This window comes from Castor canadensis, chromosome 1, assembly GCF_047511655.1.
Source record: "Castor canadensis chromosome 1, mCasCan1.hap1v2, whole genome shotgun sequence".
Classification (NCBI taxonomy): Eukaryota; Metazoa; Chordata; class Mammalia; order Rodentia; family Castoridae; genus Castor; species Castor canadensis.
Genome location: NC_133386.1, coordinates 155,024,129 through 155,042,408, shown reverse-complemented (window position 1 = coordinate 155,042,408; position 18,280 = coordinate 155,024,129). Strand labels below are relative to the sequence as shown.

The following is an 18,280-nucleotide window of genomic DNA, read 5'->3' as shown; positions in this document are numbered from 1 at the left end:
GTGTGTGTGTGCGCTCATGTGTTTGCCTGTGTGTGCACACGTGTGCATACGTATATGCGTGTTTGCAGACATAAGCTCATCTAGCCTCCTTTCTTCCCCTTGGCTGCTACTGCTCACACCTTCCTGAGCTGCACGAAGGGTGAGGAAATGCAGGACATTCCAGTCAGGTGTCTTTTTCTAAATGACAAGTAAAAATCATGTATTTATTGTGTACAGTGTTGTGTTTTGGTGTGTGAATACATTATGGGATGGCTAAACAATCTGTTTAACATATGCAGTATCTCAAACTTTTTTGTGGTGAGTCTCTTTAAAACCAAGTCTCCTAGCAATTCTCAAGTATATAATGTCTTGTTATTAACTATAGTCATCTTCATGTACAATAGATCTCTTGAGTTTAGTCCTCCTGTTTTAAAGTTTTGTATAAAATCTCCCCAACATCTTTACCCCACTCTTCACTTAGTCTCTGAACCAGCATTCTCTCCTTCTATGCGTTTGGCCTTTTTGCCCTACACAAATAAGCGAAATCATGTGGTATTTGTCATTTTGTGACTGGGACGTTTCAGTCAACATAATGTGTCCTCCAGGTTCATCCGTGTTGTTGCAAATGGCGGGATTTCCTCCTTTCTTATGGCTGAGTACTATTCTCTTGTGTGTATACACCACATTTTCTTTATCCGTTCATTGACTGATGGGCACTTAGCTTAGTTCCATATCTTGGCTGTTGTGGTAGTGTTGCAGTGACCACGGGAGTGTAGATGTCTTTGATATTTTCACTTCATTTCCTTTGAATATGTAGCAGTACTGGTATTGCTGGGATGTATGGTCCTCAGTTCTTCATTTTTTTCTTTAAGAATTTCCATATAAGTTTCCATAATGGCTATCCTAACTTACACTCCCACCCATTCTTCACATCTTGCCTGGCACTCGTTATCTTTCATCTCTTTGATAATAGCTATCCTAAGCGGTATAAGGTGATACCTTTAGGTATGTTTTGACAACCCACTAATTGAAAAAATAGTAGCCCAGTCAGTGGTCACAACACATGCTAAAAGTGCTCCAGCTTCCCAGGTGTGTGAGACCACGGCCTCTGTTCTTTCCTTGCTTCCAGGGGTGCTGAGGTAACTGTGCCTTGGAGCCAGCAGCTCAGATGGCCCGGGGATTAGGGGCCTGCTGCCTCCTCAGCTGGGGTGGAGCATGTATCCTCTTTCTTTCACCTTAGTCATGGAGAGGAAGGTGCCTCATGGTGCCCAGCGTGGCCTGAGGAAGTGTTTTCTCCTGGCTCTTCTCTGTGTGTTGTATGTGTTGCCATGGCCCGCATCTAGAAGAAGGCTCATTAGGACCTGTGGCAAGTCGGGGCCTGTCGGTAATGAGTCCTCTCTTAACGGTGTTTTCTACAGAATTTTCTCTTCAAAACCTGGAGTCTTCAAATGTCCTGATTTGCCATTCTAATTAGGCAGTGAAGGAGGGGCTTGTGGGCATGCATGCTGACTCTGTAAGCCTCTTGGGAGACGTGAAAGTGAAATTCTTTCAACACATCAAAAGGGCAGCACAAACAATTCAAAATCCCCGCGAGTCCCCAACTCTAAGCATAGTGTATGTCCAATTGTAAAGTTCATTTACCCTCACTTTCGGGCTGAAATCATCCTACTGTGATTATTTCAGGAGGAAAGGACAAAGGGTTTCACACTTTCAGGGTGGGGAGCTTCAGCAGGTGGGGGTGTCCAGTCCCCACCCGGGCTGGTATCCATGACTGAATTGTTTGGAGAAGGCACAGGGAGAAAGTCCAGAAGCCTCAGCCTGGGGCTGGCTGGACATGGGCAGGCATGGGTCCTCGCTCCCTAACCAGCATTGCCCACCTTCACTTCAGGTCTCTACAGAACAAGACCACAAGTGAGACATCCCCATGGAAGAGTGTGGGTAGCACCAAAGAGGGTTGCTGCTGCCCCCGTGAGGGAAAGTTGAGAAAGTCAGGGACTTCCCCAACAGTGGTGTCTCTGGCTTCCCCCTGAGAGGACAAAACCAGTGGAAGGGTCTTGTGGGATCATGCCTGACGCTTCCTTCTGAGCAGGTGGGACTGTGAGCCAGGGAATATATTTTCCCTGTAAACAAAGCCAAGGGCACCAGCTGCCTCTGGGAGGGCAAAGCAGCAGCGAGACCAGAGAAAGTACCAAACTTTGTAGGACTTATTGTCCCTGATCAGGCTCCTACTGGGCCCAGGGTCCAGCCTTTTCCTGAGTCCCTACCCCTGAATCTTGTGAAACCACCTTTTGATATGACTCTTGTTGCATTCCTTAACTGTACCTTCTTTTCCTCAAGTCTCTTGTCCCAACTACTCCCCCACTTTGTGCCCCCTTTCAGTCCTTCATTCCAGCAAATGCCACATACCATTTGCCCAGCTGATACAATCCTATGATTTTGACCTCCTGCTCCTATCAGACATCCATTGTACAGTCTTTTCCCAAATAGGGACAATAGCAGAATTACCTGGAAAGTGTCTTTAAAAGCCATCCATGCACCGATCCATCCATCCATCCATCCCATCCATCTACCCACCCATCCATCCATCCATCCATCCCATCTATCCATCCCATCCATCCATCCACCCACCTACTCATCCGCCTTCCCATCCAACTCTTAACCAAGCACTACCAGGCTTTGTGAACATTTCCAGGTGTAGAGGAGATACATAATAGAAAGAGGTACTGTCCTAAAGAACTTTCAGGCTGCTGGGGAAGGCAGACAACAGTCAGTCACATGGATTGAGCCACTATGCCAGCTCAATCATCCACAGATGCTGGAAAGAAACCTAGTATTAGGAAGGATAATGGCAAAACTTTTGTATTATACAGACCCCACCTCAGGTTAAATTTGTTTAAACGTATGAACTCTTCTGAGCCTCAGAGTCCTCTGATGCAAAACAATAGCACCAGCCTCACAGAATGAAGGATTAAATATGATATTTGTGGAATGTAGTAAGCACTCAGTAAATATTGGTTATTGAAATTATTATCAATGTTGGAGAAGAAATTTCTCTAGGATCCTTGGAGGAAATTTCACTGAAATTGCAGAGAAAAACATCTTCGACCATTTACTCAGCATGAATTCAACGAGCCTCATAAGCCTGTCTGCCATATCACACCCCAGCCTAAGCAACTGGAATGGTACCAGCCATTCAGTTGAATGAATGAAGTCCAGTGGGTGGAGAGGAGCACACTTTGTGTTGTGTGCCATTGTGCACATTGGGTTTTTTGTTTTTTTTTTTTAAGGAGAGGTGGTTTGCTATAGTCTCTTCCCAAAGAGAGACAACAGTAGAATCACATGGGAACTGTCTTAAAAATACAGATTCTGGGGTCCTCTTTCCCCTAAAAAAATGCTTCAGCATATTAAACAGGGCTGGAAGTGCCTATTTTAAATAAGTGCCTTGGTAATTTTGCCTTTGTGGCTGTTTGGGAACTCAGGGTAATTATACAAAGAATAAAGGGGAAAGAGTTCTGGAAACATTGTACTAGTTAAGACTGGCTCTTCCATTTGTATACACAATTTCACTTAATCATGTAACTATTTATTAATTAGCTAGTTTATTCTGCTCTGGGGTGCATGTGGTATGCTGGTTATAGGTTTTGGGGAGACTGTTACCTAACAAATGTGACAGGGAGCATGAAGACTTGGGAAACTCAGGACTCTGAGGCAGCCCTAGGTGCTACTGCGTGATCTCTTGGTCACCAGGTTCCTGGTGTCACAGGGTCGTCAGCGTGGATGTCTAAAGAGATTAGGAATGTGAGCACTTAGTTCCATTTGGTCTCTGTAAATTCAAGGGATTGCCAGTATTTCTACTTACTACAATAATCCCTTCTTCCCAGCTCACCCCCTGATGACTTAATCAGTGTCACTACAGCATAGCATGTATCTTTTAAGCCTGCAGTTGATTTGATAGGATTTAATGTTGTAAAATAAGGAGCAAGAGCCTGTGCTTTGGCCCAAGGGCAAATTCTTGCTGTTCAAAAGCCTCTGATTGCAAGCTGTCTGTGCACTTTTTTGTGTCAGGTGGAAGGAGGGACTGTGCCAGGCATTTGCAACTGTGATTTGAAAGCTTCAGGTCTGTGCTGTCCACAAAGATAGCCACTAGGGGCTGGGAGCATGGCCAAGTGGTAGAACCTAGGAAGTTTGAGGCCCTGAATTTAAACCCCAGTATGGCAAAACAACAACAAAAGGGTAGCAACTAGCTTCATGTGGCCATTCAGCACCTGCAGTTCAGTTAGTCTAGATTGAGATGTGCTGCGAACGTGAAATGCACCCCAGATTTCAGACTTATTAAAAAAGGAAGTATCTCAGTAATAACTTTATAGTGATCATGTTGAATATGATAATATTTTTAATATGTTGGATCAAATAAAGTATACTGGATTTAGTTTTATTTTACTTTTACAAATGTGGGTACCAGAAAATTAATTGCATTTGTGACATTGTGTTTCATCAGACATTGCTAAGTTTGACTTTTAAGTCAGCTTTGGGGCTCAGTTGATAAGTTTAGTGTTTACTCTGTTTGCAAATTCAAAAGGTAGGTTTGGAATTTGGAATAGCCATTCAGAACTGTTACTCAGAGTCATTCAACTTGACCTTGAATGCAAGCAGTGTTATTATCACTGATGCTTTTTTGAAGTGGGAATTTTATGGAATCTGATCTAAAGAGCATTTAGTGGCTTATCTACTATTTTTAAAGATAGTTTTCTAACATCTCTGAGTAATGAGAAGAAAATTGCCTAAGTGGAGAAATTGCTGTGCTCCGATTGAAGTTTTATTGCAGAGCTGCAGAGCCCGGCTGACTGCAGTCTACAGGAACACACTGCAACTCCTTTGTAAACTGTTGGTGGGGATCAACTGCTGTGAAACATCCACAAAAGCAGCACTCACCCTCTTCCTTACCCTTCTCTCTGGCACTCTGCTTCCTTGGTCTCTTTTTGTTGTTGTTGTTTTGGGATTACACTGTTTTTTGGCCACTCACACAGCAATATCCAGAACAGATTAAACTCCTGAGCTGTGGCAACTTTGAAGTGGGCTCTGGTCACAGGCATGCTTCATGTATGGGCAGCATGCCTGAGCATTCAGAGTAGCTTCCTCAGCTCTGAAGTGCTGATGCTAAAAGCCCTCATGTCTGCCTCGTAGGGGGATCATGAGAGCGAAGGGAAAATACAAGGTGGGACACCAGGGATGCAGAAATGGTGAACAGTAGAAGGAGGCCCAGCTAAGAATCAGATCCCCTGTTGTTAACTATTTGCATGGCCTTAAATGCATCCCACAGGTTTGAAGTTTTTCTCCTGAGATCTAGTCTGAGATCTAGTGCTTTGGTTCTGCATGGTCAATGAAGCACAAAGTCTGACACCTCACCCCACCCCACCCCAGCATTTGAATTTGAATTCAGGTGTGTGACCCTGGGAAAGCCATTTGAGCTCTCCATGCCTTCATTTTCTTATCTGTAGAATGGGGATAGCACAACCTGTTGGAGGGCTAAAACATGTCAGGTCTTTAGAAACTTACAGTGTCTCTATCACAGTAAACACTTTGTAAATATTGGATTCACTCAGCCAGCACTATTTATCGAGTGTCTTCTGTGTGCCCAGTGCTGCACTGGAGCACAGGAGTGAGCAAAGCAGCAGAATTTCCTTAGAGAGCTACTTTTTGTAGAGGAGCACGAGATACGTTTATTAATTGTAAGCATCTGTGTTTGTGTACTGCTTAAGGGGCTTTCGCTCACAGTGCTGCTTTATCTTACATATTAGGTTTTGACCCTCCTCCCCCCTCCCCCATTTTTTTTTAAAGGATTCTACCTCTAAACAAAACAAAATAAATACAAAACCTTGGGTTTCATTTCTAGCTCAACTTCCTCTTCACTTCATGACCTTGGGCAAGTGATATAAATGCTCTGATGCTTCATTTCCTCATGTAAGAAAAGGTAATAAATAATATTATGCTCAAAGGAGAGTATGAGAATTAAATGCTGTATTAAATGAGATAGTGCCTGCGAAGCTCTCAGCTTATGCTTGGCTCATAGTACATGTGCAGTAACTGCTAGCCACTATTGTCATCAGTTTTCGTTCTAGACTGTCTGACTCAGTGGTTCTAAGTTAGAAGTTTCTCAGGCTGATGGAAGGAAATTGAGTCAAATTCTCCTGTGGTGCTTTTCTCCATGGTTTTGTTGTTCCCGAATGTCTTAGAAACAATCTCATTTTTCAGAAAAATACTGTAGCAACCCAGCCTTTCAATAGAGCTGCCCAAACATGCAGTATGTTACCTTGAAAGGTAAGGAGTCCCTCATCAGTGAAGGGTCCATGCTGGACTAGTTGGCAGAGATGCCTAAAGGGAAGAGCCTTGGGGCTGTGGTTTTTGAGGACTGTCTAGCTCTGAAATTACAGAGCCTTGGTTTGGCCATTAATGTTTGATCCAATTGAATTAAGGAAATCTTAGAGGGTACCCATTTCTGAAGGTCATCTGGGGACCTCAGGGTTGGGCTGACCACTCATGCAGCTAGCTGGGCAACTATTTGAACATTGCCTCTAGTACGTTTCTCTTCTGAGTGTAGTTCTTTCTTGGAGATAGGCAGGCACTAGGGTGAGGTTGGGGAGAAGTGTGCCACTGCTTCTTTGAGTTGCTTCTCAGAAGCAGAGGGCACTGGGGTCTTAGTGTTACTTTCAGGCTTAAACTCCCTCTCCCAGAATAGAGTAACAGAAATGGCTTGAGGGCTAGGTGGCTAGCAGAGGAGCATGCCAGTGTCTGTAGCCTCAGGGAGCCACCACTGGCTTTTAATTCCAGTCTCAATCACTCCTCTGATTTTGTTTGCCACTTTTAACTTGCCTACAGAAGTGAAGAAGCAAAGGGATCAATGTTTACTGGATTCATTCACTCTTTTTAAACATGATAATTATATTTATTTAATTTTAAACACTTACTGGTTATGTCATGCAGTTTATTTGCTTTTAGAAGAACCACTTCTAGAGCATCTACTGATACAGAGCATCTGTGAGCCTCCAGAGGAAGAAATGAGGTACTTCTCTTCCTTTGCCCCAAAGTAGTTGAGTTCTTCATTTTCTCATGTGACTTCTGTGTGCCGTGCTCAGTGCTAGGGCTGGGTCAAGAAGCAGACACCGGGGAGTCCTTTCCCTGGAAGTTACAGCCCAGTGGCAGGGGTTGAGGAGATTGTTTTTTTTTTTTTGGTGGCACTGGGGTTTGAACTTAGGGCCTCACACTTGCTAGGCAGGCTTTCTTATTGCTTGAGCCACTCCATCAGCAGGGGTTGGGGAGGAGGACCTGCGCAATTCTATTGGGTGAAGCTGTTTTTTATTATCATATATTAATTGTACAAATGGGTTTCATTGTGATATTTTCATATATACATAAAATGTACTTTGATCATATTCACTCTGTTTGAGTGAGGCATTTTAAAGTTCTGGCTATTTATGAAGATGGAGACACACACACAGATTATCTTCATGGTGGCCCTTTCCTCACCTTTCTTGTCTCAGGTCCCAGTGGCCCTGGCTTTGGCTTGCCAAACCTAGGACCATTCTGTGGTTTCCTGGGTTTCTGACTTTACTTCCTGTGGTGATGACTGACTCTTACCAGATCTGAGTGTCAGTGAAATGTGTCTGGTCTTTGCTGCCTCACTGTGGTCAGTTACCTCTGCCCAGGCAGCTTCTTTCCTTTGCCCGCAACTGCCTCCTAAGCCAAGGCAGCCTGTTACCCTTCATGGTCTTTACAGCAAACCAGGAATCCTTTGCCTTATAATGGGAGGAAAGCCTGGTAGAAGGGAAGAAAGCCTGGTAGGATGAGAGGGACACGGGGTGTGCTGTGTGATCAAGCTAGCTGCTCTGGGGAACATGAAGACAGAAAAAAAGAAAAGACTAGTGTCTGTGAGTGATCTGCTTCATGAGTGACATTTTAACCATATCTGTCTGGGTTTAAACCTGGGATTTGTGAGTCTCCTGCATCGTGCTCCCCCAATTTCAGCATCTAAAACTTCAGGCATTCTTGTCCCACTTCTGTATTTTTGCAATAACATGTAGTATTCTTTTTTTCTTTTTAATTTATTAAAAATAAACTAAAGAAGTAAAAAATTTAATTCTTGTTAATCTTCATAGCTCTTGTCTATATTATATATAAATATTGCTTAGATTTTTTTTTTTTTTTCCCAAATGTTCTTGACACTGCTTGTTGTCTTGGCACCCTCAGGTACTTTCCTTTCCTCCCTCCCCCCCTCTCCCTCCCTCCCTCCTTCCCTTCCTTCTGGAATCAGGCCAAAAAGCAAAAATGGCCAGTACTAAAAAAGGGTTAAGAACCACAATTTGAAGTTCCTGGAATTTTGTTTGCTTATCATTTATAAAGATTTCTTCTTCCTGGGAAGAGAAACAGAGTTTTCTACTTGCCTTTTTTTTTTTTTTTTAATGAGGAACGAATAAAACTGCAAATTGAAAACTGGTCATGCCCTCTCCCACATCTCCTCTGTCAGCCTCTATTCAGTTTCAGCCTCCAGCATGTGAAGGTTAACTCACATGGGGGGAGGGTAACTTCTCATCCAAAGCTCACTACGTAAGCTCTGATGAAGGGTTTTTATGTATGTGGCCATGGCTGTGCAGTTAAAAAATGGTCTTTTAAGAGTAAAACTGAAAAACAAACAAGCAAAAAAAGAGATAGGGAGCAACTCTTCCAGAATATCCAGAATGTAGGTTAGCTGTAAATATAGGTCAATGACTATTTCAGAGAAAAAAAAAATTAGCAAAAGGAAAGCTTTTGTTGGGGCAGAGCCAATATGATTAAATAGCTCAGGAAAGAAGTACCATCATGCAAGATTATGTAAATCGCAAGGAATGTGCTGCTTGAGTAGAAGTGGACCAAGCCACACATCTTTCTCTGGGGAAACACACCAGGCAGGGACACACAGGGCAACCTGTTCATTCTTCCCAGCTCAACCCCTTAACTTTTATTTTATTTTAGTTTTTCATGAAGTAAAATCTTTATTTTTTTTATTATTATTGTATCAGGGTTACATTATGACATTTACAAAAATTCTTACAATATATCATAGTTGAATTCACTCCCTCCATCATTCTCCTTCATCCCTCCCTTCCTCCATTCCTGGAATAGTTTCAACAGGTCTCATTTTTCTATTTGTATATATGCATACACAGTATTTTCACCATGTTCATCCTCCTATACCCTTTTCTTATATCCTCCCCCATCCCACTGGTACCACCCACCTAGACCAGACCTGTTGACCCTTCCTGTTCTCCATTTTTGTAAAAAAAAAAAAAAGACATTTTTGTTTGTTTAAGATAGCTTTGCAGGGTGTTTCATTGTGACATTTCCATGTTTGTATGTATTATAACCTGAATTGGTTCATCCTTTCTATTTTTCTTCTTTCTACTTTAGTCCCCTTCTTATGGTGATTTCAACAGCTTTAAAAATGCCATATTCATTCTTTATATAGGAAGTATATCAACCATATTCACCTTCTTAATTTCCTTCTTTTATCCTCCCTTTCTCATATGTGACCTCCCGTTAGTGTGGCCTGTTTTTCATAGTTCTTGTATTTGTGTTGCGTCTATATCCACATTTGAGAGAAAACATTCAGTCTTTGGCTTTCTGAACCTGGCTAAATTCACTTAAAATGATATTCTCCAGTTCTATCCATTTACCTGCAAATGACAAAACTTCAGTATTCTTTATGGCTGAATAAAATTCCATTGTGTATAGATACCACATTTTCTTAATCCATTCGTCAGTAGTGGGGCATCTTGGCTGTTTCCATAACTAACTATTGTGAATAGTGTTGCAATGAACATGGGTGTGCAGGTGCTTTTACTGTAACCTGACTCACATTCCTTCGTCAACCCCTTAACTTAAAAAGGGTATTAATAAGCCTCTATTTGTATCCTGCCTCCTTCCACACAGGCACCGGGAACACAAGACACAATGATATGATAGAAATAGGAATTTGAAATCAGAACTAGGGCAAGAGGAAGAAAACAAACTAAGGAGGCTGGAAAAAAATGTAAAGATACCATTCTTTACATTCTGCACATTAAGGGACTGGGTTATTGTAGAGCTCACCATATTCGTGATGAAGAAAACATCCTAGGTTAAGTGGTAGCTAAGGGCTTTGTATTTTGTTTCTTTAAGTTAAATTTCTTTGTATTCTTCTTCCTTTCCCTCCTCCCATTCCCTCCTCCCTCCCTCCCTCCCTTCCTTCTTGTTTTATTTGGGGGGGCGGTGGGCAGGGTCTCCATGTATAGTCCAGGCTGGCCTCAGACTCAGTCCTCCTACCTCAGCCTCCTGCATGCTGGGATTACAGGTGTTTACCACCACCCAGCTCTTAAAGTTAAATTTTTTCAGTTTCTTTTCTTTTTCTCCCATCCCCTCCCTCCTTCCTTCCCTCCCTCCTTTCCTTCCTTCCTTCCTTTGTTTCTCCCTTCCTCCCTTCCTCCTTTCCTGCCTCCCTCCCTTTCTTCTTTCTAGACAGCATCTCACTCTGTAGTCCAGGCTGACCTCAAATTCTCAATCCTTTTGCCCCAGCCTCCCAAGTGCTGGGATTACAGTTGTGTGGCATCTCTTATTAATACCCCTTATCATGTGGCTGCATTTTAGGTGGCCATGTTACAGATAGCCATATGTCTGTCCTTTGCAGTACTTAGCACAGATGTACATTTGTATCTGTTGGTATGATTATTTTGAAAGCTTGTTTTCTCCACTGGACTGGATACCTCATGAGTCTAGGCCATCTTGTCCTCAAGTGCCTGACATGGTCCTGGTACATTGTAAGTCCTCAGTAAATATTTGCTTAAACAAATGGATAAAGATAGAGCAACCAGGGATTTTATGTAACTGATTCTTGTAGTGCGACCCCTTCAAGGTTACAAACTGTCTCTTGTCCAGAGAATTGACCTCCATCTCAAGCCTGCCCACTGGTTTGGTTTTTTTTTTTTTTTTTTTGGTACTTGAGTTTGAACTCAGGCCTCACTCTTGCTGAGCAGGCATTCTACCACTTGAGCCATTCTACCAGCTCCTGCCCATCATTGATAACTCCAGGGAATTACAGTGCATCTGCAGTAAGTCCAGTCCTTGAGTGGGTACTTTGTACACCTTGCCAGTGGTCCTCCCAGATGGGGAGACTGAGGTGTAGATGAGGGAAGTAGCTTGCCCCAAGTCACACTGCTGTTAAAGTCACAGCAGAGTCATCTGGACAGAGCCTGTGTTCTTTCCTTCCTGCCTGCTCTTTCTGAGCCTGAGCCACAAGTGTCTGTGTGAGTTATGGGTTCTTATCTCTAGGCAATTAGAGAAGCTCAGCAAGGGAATTTCTGGCACAAGCCATGACTACTTTCTGACAGCTGCTGCATTCCAGTCTGTCTTGAGTTTGGGGAAATGAAAGTCCTCACCTGGGGCTGGCAAAGTCAGTCTCAAAACTCATTTTCCCTAGTCTCTGCACATAGTGAATGTGTTTATTGCTCTTGTCATACTGCCTCCTGAAGTGCAGGCACATTAAAGTTGGATATTATTTTCATACATGCCATTGGGAGAAAGGAAGAGGAGAGGCACAATTAGGTATCTGAAGGAATAGTTGGATTTGCCCAGTGATTGTGGGAAATGACGACATGCCAAGAAGTACATTTGATGGTGCTTTTGCTTCCAAATTTGTCAGGCATGTGTTTTTAATTACTTTGTCCCTGTTGTCATTATTTTAGTAGAGACCTAATTTTTAGAATGGAGTTCATTATTAGATTAAACTTTCTCTGTTCAACAAGGTTGGCAAGTGAAATGTTCTCCTGGCTCAGTGTTGCCACCTACTGTGTACTGCATGGTTTGTCAATTTTTAAGATACTGGAAAGCAATAAAACACATTTCAAACTGCAACAAGGCATATTTGATCCGTCTGTTCTTCCACAAGGTTGCAAGTCCTCAGGGTAAGTATTATAAGCATCTGTCATCACTGTGTGCTTGAGGACTGCCAAGATCCTGGTTCCAGTGACTTCTACTGATTAAAAATGCTAGACAAAAATACTGCTTTCCCTTTGCTTCCTCGAGAATGAGCCTCAAAGACATGTGCTGCTTTTACACAGGGCTTGAGTAATTGCTGTATTCGGTTGTGTTTTAGCAAGGAAGCATCCCTGAAGAAGGCAGTTTCGAGTGGTGTTTGTAATTGCACTGAAGCTTTTGGTTCTATCTTTGGCCCGCTAGTTTTAGTGAGGATTTTGGCTCATGGCAGTGATTTAGAAAACCTAATAATTTTTATGTCTTCAAAGTTGTGCACCAGGCTACTGGCTGTTTCATATTCTCAAGCTTGTTTCTGTATTTATAAGGACACCAGAGAAGGGCAGTAAGCTTTGACAAGCCTTTACCTTCCCACACCAGGAAAGGATGGGCAGGTTCCAGCTTCATTTGTGGATGAATTTAGATTGAGTCTTCCTCCTGTTTCCCTGCAGTGGCTTTGACAAGTCTTATTTGGAAGATAAAGTAGCACAGTTATTGAACTGGCATTCTGTTATTCCTGGTTTGAATAGCAATAGCCCCAAATCACCCATACACATGTAGTACTTAAGGGTTCACCCTCTTTCCCATTAATTATTGTTTAAGCAATTAGGGAAAGAGAAAAAATGAACAGTGCAGGTGCTAATTATAATCAGACCTTTTTTGCCCAAAGAGATCAAATTACAAAAGTGTTTTACATATTTAATTAGGGTATTTCCTCATTTTAACTTTCAGTTTCTATCAACATAAACAACCTTTTTTGATTATATGGATCTGAAAGGTCCCATACTTGGAATTGAACCCAGGACCTTGAATTTGCTAGGCTCTGCCACTTGAGCTACACTCGAAGCTCCTGGATCCAAAAGTTTAGTATCCAGGGATGTCACAACTGTGCACTATTTATTCCTGTTCCACAGTAGATTCTAGTCAGCTTTAGGAGAAAGAGATAAAATATGAATAAAAAATAAAACAATCAGGGCTGGTAAGAATATAAATTATATTAGGAGATTAAACTTACAGAGACAAAGGATGAGAAGCTTGGTACTATTTCTGTTATGCTAAAAAGCCATTTAATTGGACAAGTTGTTATGGTCATTTTTTTTAAAGCTGCTTGGAAGCTGCTCTCAGTTTTGGAAAGCCCTGTGTAAACACGGAATGCTTCATACTCTTGACATTTCAGCTGAACTTTAAAAATTGCCTTTTTTCCTCCTTCCAACCTCAACCTGACCTCCAGCACACACTCGCTTCCTCTGAGCCAAGGAGATGTCAAATATGAAGGTATTTTGTCAAGCGAGGTTGGGATTTTTCTGGAAATGCTGTAACCTGGGGGCAACTGAGCATTTGGAAAGACTGAGTGTCAGAAGCTTATTTTGGAAAACTTCTTATTATCATAGCACTCAGGCCTTGCAAGTGACTCCTGGGGCTCAGATCCAGATGGGCTGCAATGATAGGAGGATCAGAAAAAGGAGTGTTGAAGTGGAAGGGAGCTGCAGAAGTCCTCTTCACACAAGCCACCAGGATGCTGATAACCTTCTTTGGACAGCCCGTTTTACTTTCAATTATGAATTGAGTCTACCTGAGCGATGGCTGCTGAAAGATAAGGATAGACAACCGTGTTAGGCTTCTATAGCTTTTTAGCTCAGATTTCTCAAATTGTGGTCTCCGGACTAGACACAGTCAAAGCACTTGAGGTACTTGCTAAAGTGCAGATTTCTGGACTCATTCTAGACATTAGATTCTCTCCAGTGGGCCCAGAACTTGCATTTTTATTCTGATTAACAGAGAAGATAAATATCACGTGTCATACATGTACTCTAGCTAGTTAGATATTTTGTGATTTGGTTTGTACTTTTAGCTTTCAAAATTTATAAAGCTATGTATTATTAATCATTCATTTTATCAAAATTCTTATTTGAGTAGCTTTTGACCTCTGACCATGGAGCAAATATGTTCCACCTCCCCAGTAATGACCTTTAGGCTTCACATCCCCAGCTCATTTTGGCTTCCTTGGTTCTTGTGTTCCGTGTTTCCCGCTTTGGTGAGGCAGGGGTCTTCATTTCTGTCCCTGAATCAGCTGTCAAGGGGGTGGACCTTTTGTTACCTTTGGTTCTGCTGAAGTTGCTTTATAAATTCAGGTTTGTTTTTGTTACTTCCTTCTCAGAAACAATTCTGGAATAATCGAAATTCCCAGCCCTTAATGTGTCTGCTTTCCTCCCCTCTGTTTGCTCTCTAAACAAAGGCTCCATGTTTTAATAGACACAATAACAGTAAAATTAGCTTGATTAGACTCTAGGTGGATTTAAAGTGTAACCTAATGGCAGTTCTGCCTAGCTTGGAAGCCATGTGTTTTATTTTGAGCACAGAATGTGAGTAGTGCATTAAATGTTTATTGAATTAAAGTGGCGGAATAATACTAGGATCCTTCATCTTTAGAGCCCACACTGGTGGTGTTGGGCTACTGTGATTTGAAAAACCAGGATCCCCAGCTTGGTGTTCAGCCCACCTGTCTTTTGTCCTTGACTTGAATTCCTGAATTATGCCATAAGAGAAAGCAGTTATCTTTCCCTCTGCTTGCTCCTTTAGTCTGTGAACCCTTTAGGTTCATGCAGAGTGCAAAATGGGAGGCAAATTGCAGCTTACAGCCTTGTGCCAAAGAACCCAAAGCTAGGCAGCTTCCTTCTCCCTCTCCCCAAAAAAGTTCCAGCATATACTTTCACTAAATAATAATACCCCACACTGGGCAGTACTGTTCACTTTGCTTTTACATCTACCCCTCTAGAAGGGAAAAAAGGACTCCTGTTAGGTTGTTTACCAAAGAGAAGTTGAGGCACAGATCATCCAAATAATTATTGGTTGAACCCAATCTAATTTATGACTTGTTCTTCTTCAGCTGGTCCTTGCCCGTGTGCTCGATGGTACCAACAGGTTTGGGAAAATCAGTTCTTGGTCCTTTGGACCAAGGATATGTACTTTATGTGCCCTCAGTTATTAAGAACCTAGAATATTTGGTAGAAAGGGGATAGATCTGTTAGCTGATGGTCATGACTGCTTCATTTTGGAACCTTTAGTTTAAGCTTTTGAGCATTATTATAAGCACAACCCAGGAGGTAAATGTAAAAATAATTTCCTTGCCAGTTTTTCTGCTGGTATCCTAGCGACAATGGACAGTCTGTCCTTGGGGGTTGGGGCACCAACTGGGGCAGTGTCCTGCATGCAGAAGAGAGGGAGATGAAGGGCATGGTCAGAGTTGCCTTTATTTTTTTTTTTAAGTTGAGGCATAGTTTGTTTTCAGTTTATATTTTGGGGAATTTTTTTAAGGAGCATTTTATGCTTTGATCACTAAAGTAATATGTGTTTATTGTCAGAAAACTTGCAAAACCAGAAAATCCAGAGGAAAGAAATAAAAATCAACTATAATTCTGACATTGTTAACCATACTGGTATATATCCTTTTGTCTCTTTTACTGAACTTTCACACAGTGATTAGGTTCTAGAGTCAGAGTATAAGATAAAAAAATTTTTATAAAGTCAAACATAGCCTAAACTACCATGGACAGTAAGTTTTATGCACACTGGTTTGAAAATAATTGAGCTAGACTCAAGGAAAGAACAGCTGAAGAATCTATATGAGATAAAAAAGTCTGGAGGCAAAACTCTTCTTCTTTAAGATTACTATCAAATCCTCAACCTAAGTGGGTGGTAATGAAGAATTGACCTGCGTCCCTGTTTGCCTGTAAGGTTTGTTACATTCTGTTTTAATATTAAGGTTTTATAGCTTTAATATGGGTTAATAGATAAGACTTGTGAGAATGACATGTCATGGTGGCAACATGTTTTTCTTCAAGGCGTAGGTCAGAGTCAACCAGTAAGAAAAGTGAATACAGTGCCACTACAAGGAAGGTGCTTACCACTCCTGCCACCTCCAGACAAAACACACACACACACACACACACACACACACACACACAACTGGGATCATTTGTTTTATAATATTTTGCTTTATTTTACAGTAAATATATATAAATTTTAAAGTTGCAAGTACTCCATTGTAAGGATGTACCACAGTATATTAATCAACCTTCTTATTCATTTAGGCCATTTGCAGTTATTTGCTGCTATGAAAATGGTGACATGAGCAACCCCAGCCACAATTATGTCTTGTGGATAAATAAATACTTAGGTGTGGAAATGATGATTCACAGGATATGAGCATTTTTAAAGCTCCTAGTTCATATTGCCAAATTGTCCCCAGAAACATTTTATGCTTCCTTCAAGGTGTCTATTTCCCAGCATTACTGGAAATTATTCAAAAGAGTCTTCCATGACATGTTTTTTTGTTTGTTTGCTTTGTTTTTTAATTTTTTTGGGATGACCCACAGCTTCTGTTCATTGCCAGGCCAATTTATCCTGGAAGAAAATGAAAAGAGGGTAGAGATAAGTGCTGGTGGCTGGGTGCATGTGGAGGGTGGAACAGATAACAGAAAGGTACGCTCAGAGGCCATTTCTTTACTCCTGCCTCCAAGCTGTCTTCAGCATAAATCTCAAGACAGCATGTTGCTTAATACTTGAGTGGCATATGCAGTTCTAAAATGCATATTCAGTATAATTTTTGATTTGGAAAATATTTCTGTGTCTTGTCATTAGAGAGGCTACAGAATGGGAATGGCATTTGCATATTTGTCCCAAAAGGGAATGGGGTTTAAAAATATATGGAAAAGCACTGTCCTAATCCAACCCCTCATTTTAGATAGAACACTGAAACCAGAGAACAAATGGATGGAATTTCTGTAGGGCCACACTGCAAGTCAATGTTTGGTTGGAGCCAGAAATGAAGATCTTCTACTCCTTTGTTCAGTGCTCTTTCCTTGAGGTGAGGTACCCATGGGTGAGGGAGATATGATAAAACAACTACGGTTGTTTGGACATATAGCCAGGCTGTCTCCCGGGGCCTGTGAGCTGTTGTCCTATGCCCTTGCTGGACAAAAGCCAGGTCTCTCTGGCATGGAGTGTGTGCTTCTGCTTAATCATCTCCACCTGCGAATGGGAGTAAGCTTACACCCTCATTATCTCTGTCTTTGCCTGAACATCCCCTTCATGTCCCTGTCACTTCCTCAGGGAAGCCTTTCCTGACTACCACAACAGTTGAGGGGTCCTTGTACATTCTTGTAGTATCTCTTACACTTAATATTCTTGTAACCATTGCAATTACTTTGCATTTAATATCTCTCTCCTTGACCAGCTTGTATCAGCTCTGAGTGCAGGAACTTTATCTTCTATCTGTTGCTCCTGGCACATACTGAGCCTTATTTATGTTTGAACACTTGAATATTTGGGATGGATGCTAATGAATGAATTAGAAGAGTGTGTGGGTTGCTGGGCGTTGCTGCTTCTGATTTCCTGCAGAACCAGGAGAGAGGTCCCTTGCTGCCAAGGGCACTGAGAGAAAGGAGACAAAGCTGGGGCTGCCAGTGTGGAGACCCCTGCAGAGGGTATAGTCTGCTTCTCCAGGTGCCTGATAGTGGCCTCCTGGAGGATGGGATGGCCAACCACATCTAACCAAGTATTCTTTCCCGACTTGTCAGAATCAGCCCTATCAGTTTAGTAGGAGGCTATTAAAGAGGGGACTCCTTGAATCATTGTGGGGAAGAGAATTCAAGGTCAGGGCTCTTGGAGAGCTCCTGAGTAGGATGAGGACAGCAAACTGGGGCACCTACAGCCCGGTCTTCACAAGAGAAGGGTACTTGCGGCAAAGACTGTCAGGTCTGTTGGTGGCTGGCAGGGCGCCAGACAGGCGCTGCTGTGAGGCCGCAGGTCCTGCCCCCTCTACGGGTTTTCCTCCCCCCTCCTCCATCTTTCAACAGCCTCCTTTGCAGCAGCCTCTGCAAGGAAGGGAATGTGCCGTGCTGGGACGCGCCGTCCTGGCCGAGCCGCAGCACCTGGGGCGTCCTTTGGACTGCCAGGGTCTGCCGTCTGGCGCTGCGCCACGTGCTTTGGTCGGTGCTGATGTCAAGTGGGTGTGGGCTCTTCGGGAAGGCGCTGGCGAGGACAAGGAGGGCGCGCGATGTGCCGCGGACGCGTTGAGGCCCCGGCCCTGGCGCCCTCCGTCGCCCATCGCTGCTGACCGGTGGCCGGCGCCCGGGCTCGCGGAGCAAGCGCATGGAGCCGTGGGGCTGCCCGCCCCGGGACGCGTGCCCCGCCGCCCTCGGGGGCTGGCGGGAGCCTCCAAGGGGAGCCGGCAGGTGTGTGCACGCGCCATAACTTTCGGGGG

At 42.9% G+C, this 18,280-nt stretch overlaps 1 protein-coding gene across 8 annotated transcripts in view; it reads left to right on the top strand.

Moving 5' to 3' along the window:
- Positions 1-18,280, top strand: part of Plekha7 (pleckstrin homology domain containing A7) — a 208,628-nt gene that overhangs the window by 57,514 nt on the left and 132,834 nt on the right. The window contains exon 1 of one of the 8 annotated variants that reach the window (XM_074042311.1): positions 10,342-18,251. The exons of the other annotated variants lie outside the window; for them this stretch is intronic. Within the exon in view, the coding sequence (XP_073898412.1) occupies positions 18,169-18,251 (83 nt within the window). The 5' untranslated portion in view covers positions 10,342-18,168. Of the gene's footprint in view, positions 1-10,341; positions 18,252-18,280 lie in introns of those variants that run through there. 8 annotated transcript variants of the gene reach the window in all.